The sequence below is a fragment of the Suricata suricatta genome, chromosome 5 (genome assembly GCF_006229205.1).
Source record: "Suricata suricatta isolate VVHF042 chromosome 5, meerkat_22Aug2017_6uvM2_HiC, whole genome shotgun sequence".
In the NCBI taxonomy this organism is placed as follows: Eukaryota; Metazoa; Chordata; class Mammalia; order Carnivora; family Herpestidae; genus Suricata; species Suricata suricatta.
The window spans coordinates 48539738-48567288 of NC_043704.1; the positions used below are offsets into that span (position 1 = coordinate 48539738).

A 27551-nucleotide genomic window follows, 5' to 3' on the forward strand; every position below is an offset into this window, starting at 1 on the left:
AGTTGCTTTTACAACACCAAAGACTTAATCATCCATTTCCTATATAAAAGGTAGCTACTTTTTTGCATGGACCTCAAGTATATTGTAGTATAGAGGTGGAATTTAAGGAAAGGTATTAAGCAGGCTGTGTTGTAGCTTATGGGCAAGTAATAAATTGTATCATTTATCTTGAATGTATCATAGATAAGCTGCTATATAACGATTGCCCCTTCAGATAGCTGTGAAATTAGGTGATTAAGTAGTTGTTACTTAGCCTTCTAATTTCTGTATAAGTCTAATTACATGAAATAGAAGTTGGGGTTCTGATTTTTTACTTTGCTTATCCATTTGGAGTGTCATTGTAACTACTGTATTGTAAATGATGGAAAATAATTGCATATGTTAAAAAATAGTGTTATATTCTAAAAAAATAAAGTTACAAAAATAAAATAAAATTCAAAAGAAACACATTAAAATGTCTACGCTGAAGGCTCTAAAATTCCCACTAAGAGGTTGACACTGTGCATCCTTTCCTATACCTCTTATAAAAGTGTAGGAAAAGGTCTGTTACTGGGATTCATTGAAAAATGAAATATTGTGATAATTTCTAAGTTAACAGTATTTAACCAACTGCAACTCAATTTTAATCCAAGTGTTCTGTGTACAGTGTTTTTGAAAAAGGTACCAATTACCCTTCCTTGCTGTCCCAGTTTTGCTCTCAGGCAATGTCCTTGCTGGCTCTCTTTTCTGTGAACCTTTGGTGGACTCCCGTTCCTCTATCACTACAGATCTTGTCCTCCCTCTATTACAAACTCTTTCCTGTGTTTACTGTATGCCAGGAAGTAGGCATATTTCCCTCCTGCCCTATAAGAAATGCGGTTTTTCATTTTTCCTGCCTTTCAAGATACCCTGTTCCTAAAGAACATAGGTTGTACTATATCCTGAGCTCAGGGGTTAGTTAAGGGAATTCATTTCTACCATTTTTCTGGGAGCCTGTGACCAAGTATCTGGTGGGGAGATTCTATGGGGAGAGAATGCTGGTGTGGTCCCCAGTAATGACCTGATGACCAATTCAGCTTTTGAGTCCTGGTTAGGGAAAGCCTATGTCTATCTGGAAATAACCCCAGCAGTAACCATATAGGATGAGGGACTTGTTATTCACCCTACATTATACTAACTTCCTCCTAGTATTATTTTGAAAATTAGCTTTAATATACGTAGTGATAACGCTATTCTTTGCAGCCTCTTCTTTATAAGTTTGGCTTTTTGGTGTTTGTGCGGTATCAGAATATTTTTTGTAGATTTAACTTTAGTTTTAGGTCCTGTGATCAAGAAAAGCTGCCCGTCTGGGGAGTGGCTAAGAGTTGCTCAAAATCAAGCTTCAATGGTTTAAGAGCCAAACCACATGAAAAGAATTTGGATCTGTTACACTGTGGTTTTAATTTTTAAGCCATTTTTAGGATGTTCCAATGAAACTTAGGAAACATACTAATTTAATCTAATGTCCTACTTGCCAAAGTCTTCATATCTCTGGCCATTTAGGAAGGAATCAGATACACACCTTTGATAGTACCATTGGTCTAGATAAAAATTTTTTTAAGTTTCTACTTAAGACAGCAATTGCTAAGGATATCTGATATATTCATTGTACACAATCTTAAAATGTGGGTGGCAACCACATGATATTTCTCCCTGTTCACTTTACTTATTTTATAACTTATATTCCAAAAATGGTTACAAATTTTTTGTCAATAATAGACCTGGTTTTAAAGATAGGTGGATCTCTTATGGAAAAAAATAGAAGGATAAAACAAAATGCCATATATTAGGGGAACACTTATTCTGAAGAGATTTTTATTAAATAATTTTGTATTTTAAAATCTCTATTAAGGGGCACCTGAGTGGCTCAGTTGGTTAAATGACCAACCTAGGCTCAGGCCATGATTTCCCATGGTTTGTGAGTTCCAGCCCTGCATCAAGTTCTCTGCTGTCAGTTTGGAGCCTGCTTCAGATCCTCTATCTCCCTTTCTCTCTGCCACACCCCCTCCCAGCCCCAAATATGTGCTCTCGCGCTCGTGCTCTCTCTCTCTCAAAAATAAACAGTTAAAATCTGTTAAATGGCATGTAGTTCAAAAATTGTTCAACCAGTGAACTAGAAAGGTAACAGGTTTTTAAAAATATAGATATAATATGTTAAAATTAGGTCCTTTTAGCCATTTTTTTCTATTTTTTAATATTTATTTAATCTTGAGAGAGAGAGAGACAAAGCAGGACTGGGAGAGGGACAGAGAGAGAGGGAGACACAGAATCAGAAGCAGGCTCTAGGCTCTGAGCTGTCAGCACAGAGCCAGATGTGGGGCTCAAACCCACAAACTGAGATCATGACCTGAGCTGAAGTTGGTAGCTTAACCAACTGAGCCACCCAGGCACCCCTGTTCTTTTTTTAAAATATAATTTATTATCAAATTGGTTTCCATACAACAACCCAATACTCATCCAACAAGTGCCCTCCTCAAGGCCCATCACCCACTATCCCTCTCTCCCCATATCCCATCAACCTTCAGTTTGCTCTCAGCATTTAAGAGTCTCTTATGGTTTGCCTCCCTCCCTGTCTGTAACCTTTTTTCCCCCTTCCCCTCCCCCCATGGTCTTCAGTTAAGTTTCTCAAGATCCACATACAGGCCATTGTATTGATTGAATCATATATAATAAAACCTGTTAGTAAATATAAGATTTCACTTTCATAAACAGAGTGTTCTACAGGCCCCTGGGAGGCTCAGTTCACTAAGCAACCAACTCTTAATTTTGGCTCAGGTCATGATCTCACAGTTCATGAGTTCAAGTCCCATGTGGGGCTCTGTGCTACCTTAGAGCCTGCTTGGGATTCTCTCTCCTCCCTCTCTCTTTCTCTGTTCCTCCCCTCAACTATTTCTTGAGCCTGTACACACACTGTCTCAAAATAAATAAATAAACTTAAAAAAAAAAGTGTTCTAGATTCTCAACATTGACCAAATTAGCATAATTATGATAAATATGTTTTTTTCTTTCACAGTATCTTGAATCTCAATACAACTTATAGAGGAAATCACAGTTTTTTTAATTCACCATTTGCCTGATTTTTCCAGAGATATAGGCAGGGGTGATATAGAAAGACACCATCCCATCAGAAGAGACCTCTGGCACCTGTGCCTGGTGCAAGTGCCTTGGGGTTTGCCAACAGAACACGTGTGGAGATATATGAATTATGAATACAATGCACCAGATGCTTAGGATGGGGCTGTGTTTAACCTTCAAATTTTTAACAGAATTATTATTTATCTTTTAAAAATGGATAACCTATAGTTTAAATTGTCTTTCCCCTTTCAAAAGTCTGATTAGAACACATTACGTGTTTGCTGCATACAAGTTTTAAGTGTAAACATGTATAGGTGAATGAAAGCATTTTTCAATGCTTCTTTTGCTGCAAAGTCTAAAAGTGCAACATCTGGAATTAATTTCATACCTCTTGAAGTATTGCCTTCTAAAAGCAGTCTCAGAGATGTCTGAACATTTGGATATTGACTAATTGGGCTAAAATATACCTCTAAAGTATCCAATCTATTTTCAGAGTCAGTGCTAAGTGGTCATGTAAGATCATCTAAGGCTATCCCAAGTGGTTCCTTTTCAACTCTGTGTTCAGAGCCACTCAGGCGGCTGTGCAGAAAGTGACGATGGAGAAAGCCTCACAGAGAAGCCTTAAAATATCTTTTTAATTAATCTGGGCTTTCCTTTGGAAATAACCAAGAGTTTCAAACCACAACTCATCACAGCTGGCTGGAGTTGGAGGCACTCCGCCTCACAGCTCGAAGTGATAAAGTATCTGGCTTCGTGTCACAGATGCAGGAGGTTTCTTCCTGGACCTTTGCATCGTGACTATTCGATATGAAAAAGAAATTAAATTTCTTGGGAGTAAACATCAATCACCTTTCCCAATTTTGCTGAGTAACTCACTAGATGAAATATTCTGCCACAAACCATTATCAGGATATGATTACTGAAGAAAAGGAATGAAAGAAATGACATCATTGAGTCACATGTAAGACAAAGCAAGACAGCCAAGAGGGTGGGAGATAAGATATGCCTCCTAGGTAACCCTTCACAACAAGAGTGGAGATTGTTCTAGAAGAGAATCAAAGAGCAAATCTATCCTCTGTGATTGGATTTGAGACAAAGCCTGAGGGGCCTTAATAAGGAATGGCACAACTCAATACTTAGTACTAGATCAAATGATTGTTTGGGGAAAAAAAAACCTAAATATATATATATATATATAGAGAGAGAGAGAGAGAGGGAGGGAGAGAGAGGGAGAGAGACTTCCTGCAATATAGTGAAATACAACCCACATAGTTTAGAATTTAATCACCACAGAAATCAAACCACTTATAAAACTAAAAGCAAAATAGGGAAATATTTGCTCTTTGGATAAGGAAGGGCTTTATAAAATAAAATATAATTGAAAATATGACAATGGAAAAGGCAAATAATTTGATTAAACAAATTTTAAGACTAGCCTATTGCAAAAATTCCCATAAACAAAATTGATAACAAATGTTAGAATAATATTCCTAGATGATATAACAAAGAGTCAATGTTCTTTAATCTGTAAAATCTTTCAAATCCACCTAATAAAAACCATGAGACTCCCAATGAATTAAGGACTAAAAGTCATTAAATGGAAAATACAAATGGCTGATAAACAAATGAAGAAAGGAGTGCTATATTAGAAATCAGAGAAAAAATTTAAAAAAACATTTTAAACTATTCCATTAGCTGAAAATTTAGTGATGGAAATACATAATGTTGATAATCAGGGCACTGCAGCAAGATAACTGATACACTGATAGCAAGATTGTAAAATGGCACACTTTCCAGAAAGAAATTTGATCATATTAAGAAGTTTTTAAAATGTTAAGAATCTAACTTATTAATTCCTGTTAATTTCAAAGAAACAAGTAGAAAAATGAACAATGTTTATGGTCATAAATGTTTGCCGTAACATCACTTACAATTAAAACCAATTAGAAATAAATGCCCACAAGTTGGAAACTGAGTGCATGATCATGGATTTATGGTATAGAACACACAGTAAGTAAAATTATATATAGGAAGAGCATTTTAGGACATAAAATAGGCTATGCCATATTTTGACTCAGTGGATTATAAATGATTTTATATCAGTCTTTACTTGTCAGTGTTACAGATAATTTTGTAATTTTGCTTTCCCCATGTCTATATAGTCTCAATTTTTAGATATTAGATTATTAGAAAATAAATCAAAACCTAAAGAAAGCAAAGAAGAAAACGAATGAATGAATGAATTAGACATGGGAATTTACCTATGTCCTTTTTTTTTTTTTTTTTTTTTAATTTATTTTTGAGAGCGTGAGTAGGGGAGAGTCAGAGAGAGGGAGACACAGAATCAGAAGCAGGCTCCAGGCTTTGAGCTGCCAGCACAGAGCCTGAAACGGGGCTTGAACCCACAAACCATGAGATCATGACCTGAGCCGAAGCCGGATGCTTAACCGACTGAGCCACCCAGGCGCCCCTGCCATGTCCTTTCTTACATGATGATTTGCAACATAGCAAAACACTTTCCTGGGCAATCTAATAATCATTACTTGATAATAATTTTACAATTGACACACTTTTCTGCCAATGCAAACCACAGAAATAGTTGCCTTATCAGGATTAATTCTTAGTCTATTCTTTCTTACCCAAACTATTTTTCTGTCACTGACAAGAATCCTACATTTTTTTTTCCCATCCCAGTGAGGTATGTAGTACCTTTTTTTTCCTACTAGGCTACATGATCTATGAGGTATTCTGACTATTTCATTAGACATAAAAAGATATCCATGTAGGGGCCCATCCAGCCAAAAAGCCTGCAGAGGAGATTCCACTTGTGACGGCAAGGCAACGCCTCGGGGATGGGGGGGAGTGTATGTAATCGCAAAGTCCCTAGCTTTGTCTAGGAAGGGGCAACCCTGGATAACGGTTGGCTCTCCCCCCATTTGAGGATCAGGACAAAAGGAACATAGGTCCTGGGAGACTGGGGTACAGTGCTGTGTGGCCTATGGGACCCTGCTTCCCCCTACTTGAGAATGTATGTGCTTGACTGCTTGACCTAAATGGATCAGAGACTGGGGTTAGTTCTCCTATTATTCATACCTCTTGGTGATGGTGGTTTCAGTAAATGGGCAGATTTTCTGACTGAAACTTCCTCCCTGGTTAAAGGCACCTTACTCACAGACTATTGTTTGAACCTTTAAAAAAAATAGCCTTGTCCTAAGCTTTGGTTAATATTACACTATATATGCAAAATAAGACCCCTGCTGATGTATTTTGAGTGATGAATTATGTTTTTTGATCTTCTGTATTGTACCTCGTTCCTGGTTTTGATTTTCTGTTCTCTCTTCCGTGAAAACAATAATCTTTTCTGAGACATGTGATTCTTACCCAGAATCTTAAGTTGCAAACAATGTAATCATTAAAAATGATGTAATCACCTATGGTATATAAGACACTAAATTTCACAATAAAGTGTGGTCCCTTCCACCATTCATGTTGTCTGTGTTCTTTCTTATAGATATTACCCCGACACCAAACCCTACTCAGAGACCCTTAGACTCTGGTGCGTGGGCTGGTCCCCCACATATCCATCCACACACAACATGCACACATTAAATATAGCAAATTTGTAGCCACAAGTAGTCTTTGCATGTTCACCTGACTGTAGGATACTTCCCTGGCTGAATATTCTCAACACAGAGGGACCAAAGCCAGCACCAAATTTCCCCCTTCTCACCAGAATGCCTCTACCTGCTCAGGCCTTCACTTTATAGTTGGGCATGCGACTTAATGGATGTGGAGAAAGGGGCACCCTCTTGTACTGTTGGTGGGAATGCAAACTGGTGCAGCCGCTCTGGAGAACAGTGTGGAGGCTCCTCAAAAACTTAAAGATAGAACTACTCTATGACCCAGCAATTGCACTACTAGGCATTTATCCAAAGGACACAAAAATGCTGGTTTGAAGCACCCCAATGTTTACAGCAGCACTATCAACAATAGCCAAATTACAGAAAGAGCCCAAATGTCCATCAACTGATGAATGGATAAAGAAGATGGGACATATATGGGGTATATATATACACACACATATATTTATATACACACATATATATACACATATATACATATATATTTATATACATACACACATATTTATACACACACATATATATACCCATATATACATGTGTGTATAATGTATACATACATATACGTATACACATATATATACACATAGGAACACACATGGAATGTGTGGAATGGAATAGGACTCAGTAATCAATAAGAATGAATCCTGCCATTTACAACAACGTGGATGGATCTACAGGGTACTATGCTAAACAAATATAGTCAGAGAAAGATAAATATCATATGATTTCACTCATATGTGGAATTTAAGAAACATAACAAGTTAACATAAGGGAAGGAAAGGAAAAATAAGATAAAAACTGAGGAGGAAGCAAACCATAAGAGACTCAAAGACAGAGGATGAACTAGGATTGCTGGAGGGGACGCTGGTGGGGAGGCTGGTGGGGAGAGGGCTAAATGGGTGATGGGCATAAGGAAAGCACTTGTCGGGATGAGCACTGGGTGTCATATGGGAGTGATGAATCATTGGGTTCTACTCCTGAAACAAATACTTCACTGTATGTTAACTAACTTGAATTTAAAATTTTAAAAATGAAAATGGATAAAAACAATAAAAGAAAATCCAAACATCTCTGTGATGATTATAACAATGGATTACATATATAACAGGTAGTACCTAAGTTGCTGAGAATAGATTTTGAAAAATAGAGGGAAAAAGAACAAGAGACTGAGTTTCTGCAATGAGAGAGAAGAGACGGTCTAGATGAGGGGGATGCCTGGCAGGTAAGATATGCAGATATTTACTACACTTAATAGAGGCTGGGCACAAGTAAAAACCAAGCCAATTGCTTCATCATTCTGAAAAGGGTTAGCTCTTTAAATAGAAAGTGAGAAAATAGAGGGAAGAGAACAGAGAAGTGAAAAATACCAATGTAAATAAGAGAGAGAGAAATTTACTCTGGAAACAAATTATTTTAAAAGACAATCCACTGCAGATAACAAGCATAACCTCAAAATACTTGGCATGTGGATATACTAGAGTAACTATATTGCCTATCATTATTTTAGAGCTATAAACATATTAGATAATTTGGTTTCATTATGTCTCTTTCCATTTTCTGAAAAAGAAGTTCCTAAAGCATTAAGTACTTTACACAAAGCCCCATGGCCACTCAGCTAATTGTAATAGGCCATTTCCTTGCAAATAAAACAAAACAACAAGAACAAAAACATAATGCAGATACAATTTCTAAAAAACATTCCTGAAAATAAACTGGCACCTACCACTGTGTGGGCTTGGTCATAGGTACTTTGGATTTTCCCATTGACTTTGATTTTACCTGACAAAAACAAAGAGAAAATAATATTATTTTCATTCTTTGTTTTCCTAAATTAACTTTTCCTACAAATGATGAAGACAACCATAACTCCTTTTCTACCCCGGCCTTGTTATTCATATTATTTATTTTTATTATCATCTCAGTCACTGATTCCAATGAAGTCTGAATGAAGGGATGACAAAGAACAAAGTCCCCAAAGCTGCTTCAAGTCTTTTTATGCTCACGTCTACTGGCCCAGCTTTCCGTTCTGAACGCCTGCCCAAGTTACTGCTGTGTTCACTCAGTTGGTGCTCACAGATTTGAGATTGATAGAAAATTCTAAAATGGTCAAAGAAGTGTTATCAATAAATGTATCAAACATCAGTTCATCATGTTTTCTGTTTAAAACACACTCATCAACATAAAAGATTCTGAAATATCAATACTCAAATTCTCTTCACTTTTGTATTTTTTAAGCACTAGATGATGGAAATTAACTTCTCTATTTAAGAATAAAGTGGTTAAATTTTTGGTACTTAGGAAAAAAGATAAAAGAGAAAGCTTCCTCAAAAAGTTCCAGGTACTTACTTCCAACAATTGTCTTGTGATTGAAAATCTTACTCCAAATTCCACCTTCTACATTGTCTTTGACTCCAAATTCATAAACTGTGTTGGGTTTTAGATTTTCCACAATTGTTTCGGTAGCTGGGCAGAGTTGAAAAACCCATTTCTTCTCCTTATCCTTTTCTCTATAGCGAATTGTATAATATCTGTTGAATAACCAAAACATGATGTTTTTAATCCACAGGGAGAATCAGAATGCTATTTCAAGTTTAATACATCACAGACTCCCATCTACTTCAAAGGCTGTGTTTAATATTGGCTTCTGTTTTTACTTTTTAGAAATTGCAGAGAACGTGACAAAATAACTCAGTGTGTACTTAAGTTAAATGCCAAGTTGGAGAATGTGAAGCAGAGTTATGGTCTGACAGAATTCAGTTCTATTTGCTACTTTGCAAAATAAAAGTTGGAAAGCACTGGATGCTCATTTCTTTCTTTCTAATTATGCATAAAACAGAGCATACATGTAATTTTCAAGTGCTTAATATTGAACTTTTATAGCTATATGGGTTTAAGCCTGGCACTGTATGGGTTTATGCCACAAAACGGGCATTAGGGGTGATATCATTCAGTTCCGTACAAGGGGAACCTGAAACTCTAAGATACATCCAGGACCATGTTTTAAAGGTAGCACATTCTTATCATTATAAAAAGAGAATCGAAACCAAAGCCAAACTAAGAGTTCAATGAAAAGAATCAAACCATGCAAATTTAAGCTCAAGGTTACCTATTTGTTTAGAGGTTTGTGATAATCAGACATATATATGGTGAAGTAATGATAATCATCCTCACTATTTTTTTGCACTTTTATCACATGATAGGTTATAGTTATCTCATTTGTCACAAAATCATCCTATGTGGTAAAAGTTATTAATCCCATTCTACAGATGTGAAAATAGAGATTCAGAAGTAATCTAATGATTTTTAACCAGTGGCAGAACCAGAATACAAAAACTCCTCTGAGCCGGTTCTAAATAGCCTCACAAGGCGGGGCAGCCAATCAGGACAGAGGAATTCATCAGTACTATAAACAGGGGCCAGAAATGAATGAGCCAGAGCTATGTAGGTCAATAAGAACAGATTTTATGAACATAATACTAAATGAAAATAGAAAATTACAAGATGATACATATAGTTTCATATGATTCACATCACTATTACAATGCTCACAAAAAATATGTTACCATATATTATTCCTGGCAGTGTAAAGAGACAACAAATATGGCAAGGAGTAAACATTTCTGTTAGTTCTCTAGTACCCAGTGAGATAACAATTTTTTTAATGCTTATTTTTTAGAGAACACAAGACAGCAGAGAAGGAACAGAGGGGAAGAGGACAGAAGATCCAAGGTAGGCTCTGCACTGTCAGCACAGAGCCCAATGTGGAGCTCGAACTCAAACCATGAGATCATGACGGGAGCTGAAATTGGATGCTTACCCACTTAAGGGACTGAACCACACAGATGCCCCTCCCAGGGAGATAAAGGAGAGTAGAGGTGGAGCCAACAGGTATATTTTATCTTCTTTTTATTTTTAAATAAACATTTTCAGTAAATAGAATAAAACAATAGCTGTCATGTATGCTGGTGGAAACATAGGTGTTTGTTATACTATTTTAGGTTCTTCTACTTTAAGTTTTCTCTCAAAAATTAAGTACCTCTCCCTCACTTCCCACCCTAGCAAAATTCCTTCAAGCCTTACAAAGCCACTCATTTACTCATGCTTAAAATGTTTATTGTGCCCCCTCTAAGCGCCAGGAACACACTGTTGATGATATGCAAAAAGAATTATCTGGAATTTCTGGAAACAAGGTCCAGGACTGGCTACACAATTTGTAAGGCTTATCCCCAAATGAAAACATGGGACTGCATGTTCAAAAATGGTTAAGCATTTCAAGACAGCGACGTTAGAGCATTAAACCAAGTACGGACACTTCCAAGTGGAAAACCTGCGCAAATGCACATGTTGCATGCCCATCAAGTCAGCAGGGGGATTATAGTTTAACAAACATAGAAAGAGGGGAATGGTTTTGTAGGTTTCTATTTGTATTTTGAATGTATTTGTATATTCGGCCTCCATTCCTACTAGTTACAACCTCCTGAAATGCTTGAAGTTGTTCATTAGCTTGCTTCTTTCTAACAAAACCGTCAAGGCTCCAGTTCCTGATTTCAAAGGAGCAAACAACAGAACGAGTGAAGGAAGCTGTTCAGCCAAAATACTAACTGCTACTGAAAATAAACATTATGGACTACTACTAGTCCTCTGTGGCCTGTGAGCTGAAAGATCAATAAAAATGTACGAAACATGCTTATTGACAAGTATGCCGCACGGGATTTTTGTGGCTGCTTTTTCCGTCTTGGATACTAGAAAATGTCAGCAAAGTGCAGAGAAGCTAAAATCAGACCAGATGGGCTACCACATTATGCATGTCTACTTTGGATGTATTTCTCAAGTCCTCAGTTAGTGTGATCCAAGGTGTTGGGGGGGGTGGGGTGGACTGCTAATACAATGACCAAAAGCCAGATGCCAGAGTTATCAGTAAGTTTGATTTTATATTATCTTCACAGGAATTAAAGGATACAAAAATGTTCTAAGAACTTCCCAAAGGTTTAAAAAAACAAAAAAACCAGAGCATGCCTGGGTGGTTCAGCTGTTGGGTTGTGTCCAGCTTTGGCACAGGTCATGATCTCACAGCTCAGTGAGTTCGAGGCCCAAGTTGTGGTCTGTGCTGACAGCTCAGCCCGGAGCCTGCTTCAGATTCTCTGTCTGCCTCTCTCTGCCTCTCCCCTACTCATACTCTGCATCTCTCTTTCAAAAATAAACATTTAAAAAAATCCTGCACAGCTTTTTTATCTACCTTTTTTTTTTTTAGTGTTTATTTTTAAGGGAGAGACAGCAAGAGACAGTGAATGGCAGCAAGAGACAGCATGTGAGTGAGGGAGGGGCAGAGAGAGAGAGACACACACAGAATCTGAAGCAGGCTCCAGGCTCTGAGCTGTCAGCACAGAACCCAACACGGGGCTCGAACTTAGGAACTGTGAGATCATAACCCAAGCTGAAGTCAGATGCTTAACCAACTGGGCCACCCAGGCGCCCCCTGCACAGTTTTTTCTATCTTGATCACTAAGCATCAAAAATACTCATATATCAAGTTTGTTAGGAAAAGTAAACATACAGGCAGCCAACCTTTGTCTTCAGCCACAGGTTATCTTTGCCAACACTGGCTTAACTGATAATTGTAGAACATAGGCAAGTTCTGAATATTGAAAGAGATAGTAAGACTATTTACCTATAAAGTAATGAAGCAAATTTCCTTGATTTTAAAACTAAATACAAGACTTAATGATAATGAACAGTGCTGTATAGCACACAGAAGTTACTCCATAAAGGTTTGCGATATGAAATGAATGGATGTTTGGGTGCTCATGGGATCATTCTAAAATTAGAATATAATTGCTCTAAATGTCCAGTAATTCCATCACCAAAAAATATGGATTTAAGCAATAAAGTTTACAATTATCTTTTTCAATGTGTCATTGCCTAAGATTTCACTTACCAAAAGTCAGCATTCCTATAGAACCAATGCAAACTGAAGGAAAATACAATAAGTATCCATTGTGAACATTTGCAGAGAGTTTTAGATTTTAAAATTTACTTCAGTTGATTCATACAATAAACTCTGAAATGGGAATAAGAATTATTATAGAAAGAAAAGAGAGGCAATAAGTGTCTAAGTTCTGATTGTCAGGGACAGAGCCAGGCAAATGCCAGTTTTCTGACTCCTAAGCTAACACCTTTAATATTTCATTGGAAGGTCTTTCTACTGTGGTGCTTGGCAAAAGGAAATGAAAACATACATGTAAAATGACTCAGAAGGGAAGAGGACAACCATAATTTCTTTCAACATTATTTAAGGCTTTTTGTTTTATTGTGTATTTACCATAACAGAGTCACAGACTTCCTATTATCGTCTGAGGACATTAAGGATCAAATGTTGATTGCACCCTTTTCTGTAGATGATTAAATTTGGACACAAATGCAACAAGTGTGTTAAAAATATAAGTAGCAGTCAGCGAATGTCATCAGACCAGACTTTTGGAAAGGCTGCCTCCAGCAACTTGGACTTTAAGGAATGAGAATATTTCATGTGCTTGAGGTAAGAAACTATTGAGGGGAATGTTTGGTTCAAATAACATCATCTCTGCTTAGATCTCCCTAATAGTATGAATAATGATAATAATGCTTCTTATGGATTAAAAAAAATTCCCTAGCTCCTCAAGATGTAGAGTTTTCACCCTCAAAAAAGAACAGGGGTTGGACTAGACAATGTGTACAGCCCTTTTTGTTTCTAAAAGTTTATTGTAGCTATGTATTAGACATTTATTCCAATAATTTACAGAGGCAGAACACAGGGTAGAAACCCCATAAACATGATTTATGAAATAACTAGTACTCAATTATACCAAGCGGAAAAATGGGAGTCATGACAGGATACATGTAGTCCTTCCACAAACTAGCCTGGCTTGATGCACATCATTGGCCATTGTTTGGGCTTTCTATACTTTTTTCAGCACTATTTTTATTTTTATGTAACTACTATTTCTTAAAACATCCATTATGTAGATTTTTTTATTCTCTTCATATCAAAGGTCACTTCCTAATGCCCCTTTTGTCAATATTTTTGCTTCTGATGTGAATTCTGCCCTCACTCCCTTCTTAAAGTCTCTCTCCCGTCACTCCCTCCCGCCCCTCCCTCTCTGATTCCAGGATTCTCCCTACTGCCCCAACATAAATAAGCATCTTGGTGATTTTATTCCATTTTCTTATTCCATTCACCCACTTCTGTGCCAAACAACTGTTTAGATATTTTTCATTCTAACAAAAATGAAAATATTCTTTTGTCCCTGCCATTGTTGCTAAACACAAAATTTCTTACATGTAATCTAACCTTATCCCACTTTCTCACCACTCATAAGGCCTAAATCTTTGTGTCTGAAATGTTAATATAATAAAACCTTTTGATCAAATCTAATGGTTTAATCTTCCCCGAGTTTCCTCACTACCATAAAATCTACTCCTATTCTTCTCCAAATGTGCTCCTACTCCTTTTGACTTCAGGCTCCTTCTCCCCTCAACTGGTTTTCAAGCCAGTTAGGTTCCCTACATGATTCCCCTTTTACCTGTCTCCTCTATTTCTAAGAAGCACTTAAAGGACCAGTTCAGGTTTTTATTATCTTTGGACTCTTAAAACAATTTTCAAACTGGCCAAAAATTTCCAGACGCTCTCTCTATTATCCCCTACTAGTGGGTGGCTTAAAAATCAATAATGATTTTATTGCTACCTAAAATGGAATAGCTTGCCTGAAATGACAGTTATAAAATAAAGCAACTAATACCAAAATCAACAAAAATAACAAACACAGTACCATTTACTGAGCGCTTACCATGTGCCAGACACTGTGTTAACCATTTTACATGTATCATCTCCTTAAATTCTGACAACCCTATGAAAACAGGAGTCTTATTATCCCATTTTATAGATTAAAAAAAACAAAACCTTTAAATAACTTGTCCAAGGCCACTCAGCTAATAATAAAACAATTTTGAACTTAGGTCAATCTGACCAGAATCTGTACCCTCCATGTCTGTGCTGTTATCACTGCTCAAGATACTCCCTGTAGACTCTAGAGGAGAGATGTCACATAAGACACTCAAGAGCTACATGGTCTGACCTTAATACTTGCTCTATAGCATTCTGCTTACTTATTCACTTGTACATTTGTTGAGAACTACTATTATAAAGCAGGATGCTAAGATCCACATGCAATGGAAGATGAGTGGGACACTGAAAACTTCAAAAATGAGCTCACAGTATAGTGAAGGAGGTAGGTATACATATGGATAGAACTAAAGTCGTCGGGATGAAAAACAGAGGGTGCTGAGGGGGGCTGGGTGTAGACCTCTGCAGCTTCAACTGTTGAAATGGACAGATGGCATTTGAAATCGCCAGTGTGTGACTTAAAGACAGACATCCTATGTAGGTCCAGGAAAGCAAAGTAGTCCAGGTTTAAAATTCATGGCAGGAGTATGACTCATATATTCTTGGAGATAGATTCTAAGAGATATTCTAGGATTTCTTTTATCAAGCAGTAGGGAACTGATGGAGATTCTTCAGCGAGGGAATAAAGTTAAGCAGTGGTGGAGGAGGCTAGACTTACCAGTGGTGGAAGAACTGGAGAGAAACTGGAGGGAAGAATCTCAATTAATACAATGCAGTCCACACATGAGACAGCAAAGGAATGAATCATGGAAGAAAAGAAATGAAGAAAAAAATGGATCAAAGTTATATTTGTTTAAGTTTATTTTGAGAGATAAAGACACACACACACACACACAAGGAAGGGGTAGGGAGAGAGGGAGAGAGGGAGAGGAGAGGGAGAGTAGAGGGAGAGTAGAGGGAGAGTAGAGGGAGAGTAGAGGGAGAGTAGAGGGAGAGTAGAGGGAGAGAGAGAGAGAATCCCATATCCCAAGCAGGCTCTGCACTGTCAGCACAGAGCCTGATACAGGGCTAGGTCACATACTGTGAGACTATGACCTGAGCCAAAATCAAGAGTTGGAGGTATGAGCTACCCAGGAGCCCCCAAAGTTATTATTTCTACAAAAGAATTGGTACAACTGGATTCTTTACGGGAAAAGTTATTAAGAAAAGCCTAAGTACAAATCAAAACTGAATTTCCTACCTTGAAGGAAATTAAGGTAATGGAAAGGAATTCTTTTGGTAGTATAGAACATATAAATTTAGTTGGACTTTGAGGTACTAACTGCCATTATTTGGTCATTCTAATGGAGATCATTACATCAACAACTAAAAACAGTCTTAGAACTTTGGAAATGAGTCAAGGTCAGATGTCAGCCCTGCAAGTCATTTACATTCTTATCACTCCCACTGCTCTCTGTACAACAGCAACAGCAGCACTTCTTGTGAGCTTTTAGAAATGCAGAATCTCAGGCTCTTCTTTAGGCCCATGGGATCAGAATCTGTATTGTAACAAGGTCTCTTAGATGATTATACGGATAAAGTTTGAGAAGTACCTTCTACTTGGAGGTGACAGTTAAATACATAGATGAGATAAGCAGGAAACAGAAGAGAGATCCAAGGATAAAACTCTATTCCATCTTGGGAGGTAGGCTAAATCTTAGCAATAGAGAGGAGAAAAAGGCTAAGAGAAATATCTCACTAAATATGTCAAAGAAAAAGTTCAAGAAAGGCAGTGACTGACAATTCCACAGAGGGGTTAAAAAGGGCACCTGAGGGCACCTGGGTGGCTCAGTTGGTTAAGTGTCTGACTTCAGCTCCGGTCATGATCTCACAGGTTGTGGTTTTGAGCTCCACATTGGGCTCTGTGCCAACAGCTCAGTCTGGAGCCTGCTTTGGATTCTGTGTCTCCCTCCCTCTCTCTGCCCCTCCCCTGCTCACACTCTCTCTCTCCAAAATAAATATTAAAAAAAAAAAAGTATGAACTTAACACTTCTACATTTAGCAATTCATTGGTCATTGGTGACCAGAAAGAGATACTCCAGTGGAATGGTAGAAAAGGAAAGGAAGCCAGTAAAAGGGAATAAAGATTGTAGAGGTGGAACAGAAACCAGGTATGAGAAAACAGACCACTCTGAGAAATTCTGGAATAAAGAGATTGAAAAGTACTTTGGAAGAGATAACAGAATTAACAGAAGATGCTGTTTGGGGATCAGGAAATCTTGAACCTATTTGCAAGAAGAGGCAGGACCCCAGTGGCAATGAAGGGGTAAATGTGAGAGTAAAGGCTTGAGGAACATGGAAGGGACAGCATGATGAGCACAGTCTTGAGTCAGAAATGTGTTCCTTGGAAGGAAGAGAAGCAGGATAAATCTGGGGTGAAGAAAGAGTGAGCTGATGCTGGATAATCTAAATTTCCTCAGTTATGCAGAAGCCGGGATGGACTGGGGTAGGAAAAGAGCCAGAGAAAGTAGCCAGGATGCTATTTTCAGGGTCCAGGATCCAGGGTAAGGTGACAAGTGTCTGAAACAGAATTACTGGCGTGAATTTGAAGAAATAGAAGATATACTCCCCAAAGACAGAAATATTATAACTTGGGGGTTCATTAACTGTAGGAGAGGAAAAAGAAAAAATGAATTGTTATGCCCAAGATTTCCATATCATCCCCCAAAACCAGAGACTGCCAGGGAGACCGAGTCACACATACAAAAGCAAAGGGCTTTATTATGGGTTTAGGCTCGCCAGACCTAAACTCGGGCTCACAGACTTTACCAGCGCAGTGGATCCATGCAGAGAGCCCCAAACAAAGGTGGGATAGGGCCTTTATGGGTTTGGGAAGGGAGAGTTACAGGAAATATTAAACCATATTATTGACAGCAGGTTTACCCATTCACATTGCCTAGAGTATTCGTTACTTTTGGCGGGACCCAATCACAACAATTAGAGTGTTAACCAATTGCAGAGTGGACCCAGGACCCAGGACCCTCACACAGGGCGTCGCTAGCCTTCTAGGCCTGCCCTTAGAAATTTTAAGGGTGTTAGCTGGCCTTTCCTGATTGGGTGTTACAAGGGTGGTCCCTCCTGCCTTGGGCAATGTGTGCCCTTCTATTGTCTAATAATTAGAGTCAGTTTGGTTCAGACCTGGGTCCTTACAGGATCAAGTTTCAAGTTACAGTGAATGGAAGAATGAAGGTACTTCAAGAAGTACTAAGATACAGACCTGATATATCAAGAGAAACAGTAGAAATTCAATTTTGTCATGTTAAGTTTGAAGTAGTGGTGAGACTAAAAGTGAAAATGCTGTTTTACTTTTTATTCATTCAGCATGTATCTACTGAGGGCCTACTATGTGCCAAAGGCTGACCTAGGGTCTGGGAAGATTAAGCTGGTTATGATACACACCACCCCTGTCCTCACAGAGCTTAAAATTTACATGGAAAGACAAATGGGTAACAAGGCATTGGCTCAATCAAGCGAGAATCAAAATATTTCTTTCTTTGAAAACCTGGTGGGGGGGGAGGGACAAAAAGAAAGGCCAGAGCTTGCTCTGGACCAGCCCAAAAGGAGGGCCCTCATTCTACATTAACAGTAAATAACTACAATATGAAAGTGTTAGAAAATGTAAAAATGATTTCTAAACAAATCATAAAGCTTTAATAACTTGGCAAAGGAGTGAAAACTAAAGTAATCTTGAACACTTTAGCAAATTGGAAACATGGGAAGGAAAAAATAAGCTATTAATGAGGGAATAAATTTGGTTAAAAACATATTTTAGTCTTCATTTTGGCCAATTTGGAAAGCTCTCTTTTGCTCTTAGATTTATTGAGGACAAATGTGTGCAATCTTCCATTCAAAGAATAAAAACACATCTACTTTCCAATGTGAATTCAGAAAAGGACTTAGAAACAGGGGTACCCATGGACCCTGTGCAAGCAGGAATAGAGCCGTATATTTTGAAGGATAAAGTGAGACTCCATTAGTATTTCCAAACTTAAAATGAAACATAGGAGTTTTCTCACTGGAAACTTACTACATTGAGTTTTGATAAATTAAGTTCAAATCCAAGTATAAAGAAAACAATGTCCAATAAATTATTTGTTTTGTATAGGATAAATAGGGCTGTACAAATCAATGAGAAAGGATGCCAATATTACACAGGGTGTCAGTATTAGAATTCAGGGGATTTACACTGACATCAGTTGGTGTTCTTGAAGCAAGCTAAAGGCACTCAGATTCCATGATTATTTAAGAATGTACTCCTGAAGGCAAAGTTCAGTAATCATTCCCTATAGCTACTACTGCTTAGTCTAACCTACGGCTTAGTTAAAATTCTTAAAAAGACAAAACAAAAAAAAAACAATCATCATGTATGGGTAGATTTCTCCAAGTCTGCTTCTAATTACATGCATTTAGAATCCTGGTGGATTTATTTGGGTGTTTATAATGTGCACAGTAGTTCCAGACAGAGCCTGTCAACAAGGACTACTATTTTTTCTCAGATACCACAAAGACTTTGAATTTCAGCACTTTATTAATAGTACTAACTCAGGAAGAAAGGAGGCATGTGTAAATGAAATAAGTACTCCAAATACTTCCCCCCCACCCCCTTAGGTATTACCATTGAATTCTTCCTTTTCAGTTCCCTATTTTTTGTCCAGGATACTCTGATTGCCCTATTCATGCAGATTTGAAAGTTTACAAGTATCTTGATATGTTATTATTGAATCTTAAGAAAACACTTTATGCTAAATAGAATTGTTGATTTTGACTACTGTGATTTAATGGGCATAGCCCCATGTAGTTGCTGAGAAGAGTAAAGCCAGGGTGTGAGGGAGATGAGCAAGGGAGTGATACATGCATGGTTTGAGAACCTTGGGTCTTCTAATCAATTGCCTTGATTAATATCCTAGCTTCATCAGACCATCTGCTCCTCTCCTTCTCCCTATTATCTCTTTGTGCTATCAAACATGGCCACATCTATCAATTAGAATCAGTAACAGATAAATTCTTTCATGTAGGAGAAAGACCAAGTGGAATTGAAGGAAAAGTTTGAAGACAGGGGAAGAAATCCTATCCAAAGCATGCTCTATGAATTTGTGGGTTGGTTAAACTGCATGAATTTATCAAACAAGTTAAATAACTATCAAAATCAGCCTTCATTATCCTACAAGAGCTCCACATTTCCTTTATTCCTTTGTTTTCTTCCCCTTCTGTCTTTTTAAATTAGAAACTCAAGAAAATAAAAAGGAATAAGAAATAAATAAATGTTAATTTTCTCAGCACTGGTACCCTGGATCAATCCAGGAAAAGCTGGAATTACCACAAGAATGCAAATTCTTTCAAGAGTCCATTTTTCAAACAAAGTAAGTTAATGAACTTAGTGGTGGGTGATAAAGGGAACATTTTAGTTTCTTTGAAGCATCTCAAGCTTATTTTTCAAGACATTTGGTTTTGGCACTATCTTCTACATGGGTTTTTCCAATAATTTCTTCTTTTGCAACATGAAGGAAGGAAAATCTAATTTTTTTCTAGTCTAAATTTCCTAATCAAAGTCATATGAAAGGTACTCTTGAGAACCTATAAACATTTTTAAAGGTCTTTCTTTTTAGTTCAATTTAGACAAATAAAAATAAAACACTACACAAGAGAGATTATATCAAAAACTATATGAAAATGTGCTCAGGATTCTTAGTAAAAAAAAAAAGAAGTGCATATTAAGCCTCTAGTAAGATGCTGCTATACTAGATGTTCTATGCTAGAACAGCAAAAATGGGAAATGCTGACAGCATAAAATGCTCTTGAGAATGCATCACAGAACTGTCCTATTGCTTATGGGACTGTAAATAGAAAAGTCAGGCCAAAAAAAAAAAGGTTGAATATACATTTCCCTGTGACCCAGCAATTCCACTTGTAAGTATTTATCTAAAAGAAATTAAAAGATAGGTCTACAAAGTCTTAAAGAAAAACATTCATAAAATCTCAATTCATAACAACCCAAAACAAGACACAAGTAAGTACCTACCAACAAAAGACTAGATAATAAATTCTAGGATATTCACATAACAGAATACCACTCAGAAGTTAAAAAAGAATGAGAGGTGACTGGGTGGCTCAGTCAGTTAAGCATTGAACTTCAGCTCAGGTCATGATCTCGAAGTTCACAAGTTTGAGCCCCACATTGGGCTCTCTGTTCTCTCCCCCTCTTTCTCTCTTTGTCCCTCCCCCACTCATGTTCTTTTTCAAAACTAAACATTTTAAAAAATGAATGAACTATTAATACATGCAATGTCATGAAAGAATCTCAAAAACAAGCTGAATACAAGCAAAGGACACATAACATACTGTAGGATTTCATTTATGTATAATTATAGATTAGGCAAAACTGATCTACAGGGATGGAAATCAAATCAGTGGTTGTTTCTTGAGGAAGATACTTTCTGGGAGAATGAAGATGTTCTATTTCTGGATGGGGATTAAAATACATGATTATGTTCATTTTTCATAACTGATCAAATAGTGCATTGTACTAGATTTAAATTATACCTCAATAACACATTTTTTCTTAGCTCAGAGCCTGGAGCCTTTCAGATTTTATGTCTCCCTCTCTCTCTCTCTGCCCCTTCCCTGCTCACAAATTAACTCTCAAAAAAAAAAATAAATAAATAAACATTTTTTAAAGAATTAAAAAAAAAAAAAGGGAATTAAAGTTTTAAAATTTTAAAGTCACTTTGAGTCCATTTAAAATTTTTTAAAAATTTTTTCATAGAATGCCTTGGTTGAAGCTTGAAAATTTGGAATGCTTGTCAGACGAAAAGGGTTCAACTAAAAAAAAAATTGTTTATTTTGAAGAGAAAGAGGGCGAGGGAGAGACACAGACACAGAATCTGAAGCAGGCTCCAGGCTCCAAGCTGTCACCACAGAGCCTTCCGTGAGATGATGACCTGAGCCGAAACTGGACACTTAATTGATTGTGCCACTCAGGTGCCCCCAAAGTTTTGAATTTTAAAGGTAATGTAGTAAATTTTCATGAGAAACAACCATTGTATATCCGAGCTTCAGCATGCAGTACAGACCATGCCAAATATATGTGATGGGTAGACGAATGGCAATCATTTAAAAATGTACTTAGATTTTCCTTATTTTGTCCAGTGAAAGAAGATAGGAGCTTCATTTCCAAATCTTTGCTTTTTCCTGTGCTTCCATCTCTCCCTGGGTCTATCTCTCCAGTTTTCTCGACCAGTGATTCTCAGACGGCGGTGGCCATCAGAATCTTCCAGGGGGCTTGTTAAAACATGGATTACTGAGCCCCACCTTCAGAGTTTCTGATCGTGAGAAGTGAACCCAACTGATTTTGATGCTCTTGGTTTGGGGCAACACTTTGAGAACTACTGCTTCTACCACTTCAACTGTCAAGTCAAAGATCCATCCTTTTCCAATCAAAAATCAACATTTCCAACTTTCAACCATCTTTTCTAACTGCCTTGGGCCTCATCCTCGGAGCTTTTATTACTCTTCTCACTGAAACTCTCCATTGCTCTTTGGCTCATTCTCTCTTGTTCTTTATTCGTTGGAAAGAAAAAATGCTTGTGTGTGTTTTCTATTCAGACAGGTGGTAACCCCCTCAAGGGGAGGGGCCCTCACTTAGCATTTTCATTCTCCTCACACTTAGGACAGGCTGTCTAGCTAATGGGTGATCTCTATGTGCTAATGTTCTGATATTTATACATTCTTCCAAAGCATGTAAGATACTAGTAAAACCAAGAGCTAGGGGGCACCTGGCTGGCTTAGTGGATACAGCATGTTGCAGTCCCATGTTGAGTGCAGAGATTAGTGGAAAAAAAAAAAAAAGAGCTAATATTCAGGTAAAAAAAAACTTTTGTTAGATGAATTACCTGTCATTGGGACAGTGGCTTGGCAATGTCCAGTCATGATGCGGATTAATGAGGAAACCCCAGGACAGGAATACAGAGCTTGGCGATAGAGTGCCGACAACCAGCTGGAGAGGTTTGCGAGAACGTGCTTTACCTGTGGAGGGAACGCAGGTTAGTCCCAGGAACAGTTTGTTTGTATATTGGGGTACAATGCATGAAAAGGACTCGGGAAGATAATGAATGATGTGAAAGCATCAAGTGCCTTCTTTTCATAGAGTAAAACAATATTAATTTTTTGCCCACAATTTTAAGTAGAAATTCAATAAAATATTATTTTGAGAGTTATGTGTGTATGCATATGTGTATGTGTGTGTATATATATGTATGCATATATGGGTAATGTACACATGTAAACTATATCCAATTATACTTAAGTTTTATTTCTCGAGGGTTAGGGATGAATATGAGGTCTTAGCTATTACCAGGGCAATATATAATGCAATATATAATGCAAATGGATTCACTCACTTCATTTCTTTTACAGATACAATAAAAGCATATTGGTTCCTTATCCCCTACCCACAACCATGAACTAGTGTGAAAGAACATCAAAGCATGGGAAGCCCAAGGTTATATTCTTTTTTCATGCCAATTTAGAAGCATAAAATGCCTTCTCATACTATTACAATAAGCCTTTTTTTTTTTCCTTTTTTACAGTGAGTGTCTATTTGGTAAATGTATGCACTTTTTTTTTTTAACATATTCTTAATGCTGGAAGAGTAGAGATAATACAGGAATCACGGTTGTTCTGATGGGACTAACTGGATTTGGGCAATCCCAGGAGATGGTGACAAACCACTTTAGATCTTTTTCCAATATATAGGGGGCAGATATTTGCATTTTCAAAAATATTTGAAACTTCAGGAATAGGGACAGTGAAGAAGAGCAATAAAGATCCTTTGCCATGAAAACTAGTAGTGACTTAAAAAAAATCTGTAAATAAAATAATGCAATATCTAATAAAACTATGCGGAATTGTCGGGGGCTGCCAAGTTTTCTGTCTGCCTCAGGCAAGGATTATCACTCTCTGGAGAGTGAACCAGTAAACAAGATTTGCATCTGGAGGCTGGAGATTGCCATTTCCTGGTCAAAATAACTTTCGTGTCTGTCATGCTGGGCCAGATGTAGAGTGGCCAAGGTGCACAAAAGATCAAAACCGCATTTTGGATTATTCAGTGCTAGCTTCCTCCCCCCAGCATTTGCAGAGGCAAATCTGGGCGTTTCTTTTGATATTCATTTGACTCTGTTTACCTGGTAACTGACCTAGGTCAGCTGCTTTGTTTTCCCACCTTGAAACCTTTATAAGAGACAGTTTTCTGAATAAAGCTCTTTTTTTTTGCCTGATCGGAAACCTTGAGTTCTGTCTTTACTCTCTGGGTCTCCCTCTCCTGCCCCCTTTTTCTCTCCCTCTCTCAGGAGAAGGACCCGCGACGGAGGCACGCTCAAAGCTGGGGACGAGCGCGCCTGGACCTGGTGAGCTAGCACACCTCGGCACCTGCAAGTGCAGCTCCAGCCCGGAGTGGAAGCAGACGGGCGGACGAGCAGTCTCCGGGCTCCGGGTTAAGACACAGAATATAGCGTATTTTTTATTTCCATTGGACTCTGTCTTTCATTTCGTCAGACTATGCCTGTTATATTTACTATAGGAAGAACTTTTGTTAATCTAATCTAATGCAGGAGCAACTAATGGGTAGGAAGATACCTCTTATGGAATTCAGTGAAAGTTATCTGAACCAAATGCCCTTGGCAATTGTGTCATGCTTGCTGCTTCTGTTAGATTTAAGTTCTTTAGTTATTATTCTGGTAAAAAACCTCAGCCCAGGATATATATAACCAAGTAGTGGCAAATTGTTTCATGTAACAGAGCTGAATTTTTTAAAAGGCATTTGAAATAGTTGTCAAGGATAGCTGTTATTTGGTTATAAACATGCATTTATCCTTCTCTACAAAATTGTCCAGCTCCACTTATAATACTACCTCCATGATTGTGATTCCAAGAGTCCAAGTCTACCTCCAGATGAGGGTAGATTAGAACCGATGAGGGGAAAGGGTTTATGTAGTTTGAAAAAGGCCTGAACGGGTTCTGCTATTCCTTTTCCCACCCCTGACTGTTTATCTCTACTGTAATACCACTATCTCATCTTACAAATGAAAACTAAGGCCCAGATACATTTCAAAGGTGTCCAAGGTCATACCAAGAACAGGGGCAAGACTCAAATTTTAGTCTTCTGAACTGCAGTTTGTTTTGTTTTGTTTCTACATCATTGGCATAGCTCACCATTTATGGAGATAATGCCATTTAGAGAGAAAAGATTCATTTTTATTTCCTCCAAGGGAACCTAAAGCCTACAAGACCAGATAATTATTTCACTAAGTATGGGTCTGATATAAAAGTGATTAATTAAAATGTATGTGGTAAATGCAAATGTAAAAGTAATCAAAGTTAATACATTCGTCATTGTTTCATTCTCATTCTAATGTCTCAGTGACACTAGTCACTGTTTCATTTGCACATTACCAAAAAAAATTACATCTGTGTTGTGTTGCCATTGTTTCATGAAAGCAGTCCTTGTTTTGTTTGTTCGACTAAATAGAAGAGGAAGGAAGGAAGTTTCAAAGGAAGAGATGAGAAGTAAAGTAAAACCTAAGTTCCAACCCATTCAACAGGCCTATAAATAAGTTATGCTTCTGAAATGTCAACAGTCTCCTTGAACAAAGGTTAGACATCAGATTTTGCCCTGAAGATCTGGAAAGCACAACAGTGCATGTGTTCACACGCTGCGAAGTAGAGACAGACTAGCGGGAGCTAACCCTACATGAGCACTTGCTGTGGGCCAGGCCCTGTCCTACAGGCCACACATGCCTCCACTGCTTTAACCCTCACCACAGGCCCTCGGATGCAGGGAAGAGGAGGTACACACAAGTCCAGGAATTTGCCTAAATTCCTCAGGTTTGTATTAGTGGTGCTGGGAGAGGATCCCAAGCAGTCTTGACAACCAGACCGTAATACTTGCAAGTAGGGTTATCTGTTGACACAGGCCTGCTGTGCTACATATTCTAATCCACGCTCCTAAGGCTTCTCCAACGCACTTGGTCTCCATGGGTAGAAATGAGGAGGCATGGTTTAAAGTTAATAAAAACTTAAAAACGAACAAAACATACCTGAGCATGACTTCTTTTGACTTGGAGGAGGAGCAGGCCGCACAACAATCAGATACTTAGGCTCCGCATCTGGAAATGATAACATTATTTATCAGTAAAATTCTCTGAGAAGGAGTAACATTCGCGACAGTACACCCATGTCCTGACTCAACATTCCCCGACATTAATCATCGTAACCACAGCACCAGTGGATGACAGGACCCAGGAATTCGGAAAGTTAATACTTCCTGAGACGGTTCAGTCCACTAAGTTTTTTAAATGAATATTAAATCCAGATTTTCAAAACCAAATGGAGAGGAGTCAGGAAGAAGTCTTAAGAGAATCTTGTTAGGCACAGATTTCAGGTCACATTTTCATCAATTCCTTCCTCTGCAAAAAGGTGTGTTTTGTTGTTGTTGTTAAATCTGATCATATGCATTTTGTTATCCTACTCATCATACTCTTCTGATGCTTCAGAATCAGAGAAGGAAAATCATACTTGCATTAAGACACAACAGGTGTCACCTGCTGTGTGATCTGAAACTGCTCATTTCTGTTAATATGAATATACTTTTTTTTAAACATGTTTATTCTGAGGGAGGGGAAGGAACAGAGAGACGAGGAGAGACTCTCAAGCAGGCTCTGCACTGTCAGCGCAGATCCCAACCATAGGCTTGATCTCACAAACCCGGAGACCATAGCCTGAGCCCAAATCAAGAGTTGGACATTGAACCCACTGAGCCACCCAGGAGCCTCTGCAATATAAACATTCTATTTTTTTTATCCTACTTGCATCATTTCTCAGCCTATTATCATATTCAACCCATCCTTTTCATGAACGTTTTTTAAAATGTTTATTTTTGAGAGAGAGAGACAGACAGAATGTGAGCAGGGGAGGGGCAGAGAGAGAGGGAGACACAGAATCTGAAACAGGCTCCAGGCTCTGAGCTGTCAGCACAGAGCCCGACATGGGACTCAAACACATGAACCATGAGGTCATGACCTGAGCCAAAGTCAGTTGCTTAACCAACTGAGCCACCTAGGCACCCCTTCATGAGCAGTTTTTAAATAGTCACCATTTTATGTTGGTATACTTTCACCTAAAATATGCCAATGGAAAATAATATCTTTTAAAAATATTTAGATTTTAAATAAATTATGTTTAAACAATCAGTATGCACTATGTCAGGAATAATTTATCAAATAATTTTTAAATTTTTTGAATGTTTATTTTATTCTGAGGGAGACAGAGACATGAAAAGGGGAGGAACAGAGAGAGAGAGAAAGAGAGAGAGAGAATGAATCCCAAGCATGCTTCACATTGAGCTGGAGACAGGGCTCAATTTCACAAATGTGAGGTCATGACCTGAGCCGAAATCAAGAGTCAGACGCTTAACCAACTCAGGCACCGAGTTGCCCACAGCCCCCAAAATGTTTTGTGTTTTTTTTCAGTTGGTGTTTACAAAATGGTTGATTTAAACATATATAAATAAGCCAAATACATACTAGCATTTCCTACGCACTTCTACTGGACTGATTGATGAATCTTATCTACAATAGTTTTTCAGGAACTTTGGATCCTGAAATTCATTCGACATCCAATTTCATTTGGATGCTGCAGTAACCAAGAGCTCACCTCTGCGGACTCAGACCTCACATCTTTATTTTGTTTTGTTTTTATTCTGCATGCAAATACCTCCCCTCTCCATGAGTTTGGAACAGATGTCTTCTCTGCCCAAGGTTTAACAGAGTTGATGGTCTTCTCAGCTAGAGACAACCTGGCAATTCAGCCACTTTTAATGACTTGAACCTTTGTCTTTTTCTGGA

The 27551-nt window shown here is 37.9% G+C and overlaps 1 protein-coding gene across 1 annotated transcript in view; it reads right to left on the bottom strand.

The window, feature by feature from the left end:
* ABI3BP (ABI family member 3 binding protein) overlaps window positions 1-27551 on the bottom strand; it is a 193955-nt gene that overhangs the window by 143186 nt on the left and 23218 nt on the right. The window contains exons 3-6 of the mRNA XM_029938697.1: window positions 25746-25814; window positions 22545-22677; window positions 9084-9265; window positions 8461-8516 (exon numbers count right to left, since the gene is read on the bottom strand). Coding sequence (XP_029794557.1) covers window positions 8461-8516; window positions 9084-9265; window positions 22545-22677; window positions 25746-25814 — 440 coding nt within the window. The remainder of the gene's footprint in view (window positions 1-8460; window positions 8517-9083; window positions 9266-22544; window positions 22678-25745; window positions 25815-27551) is intronic.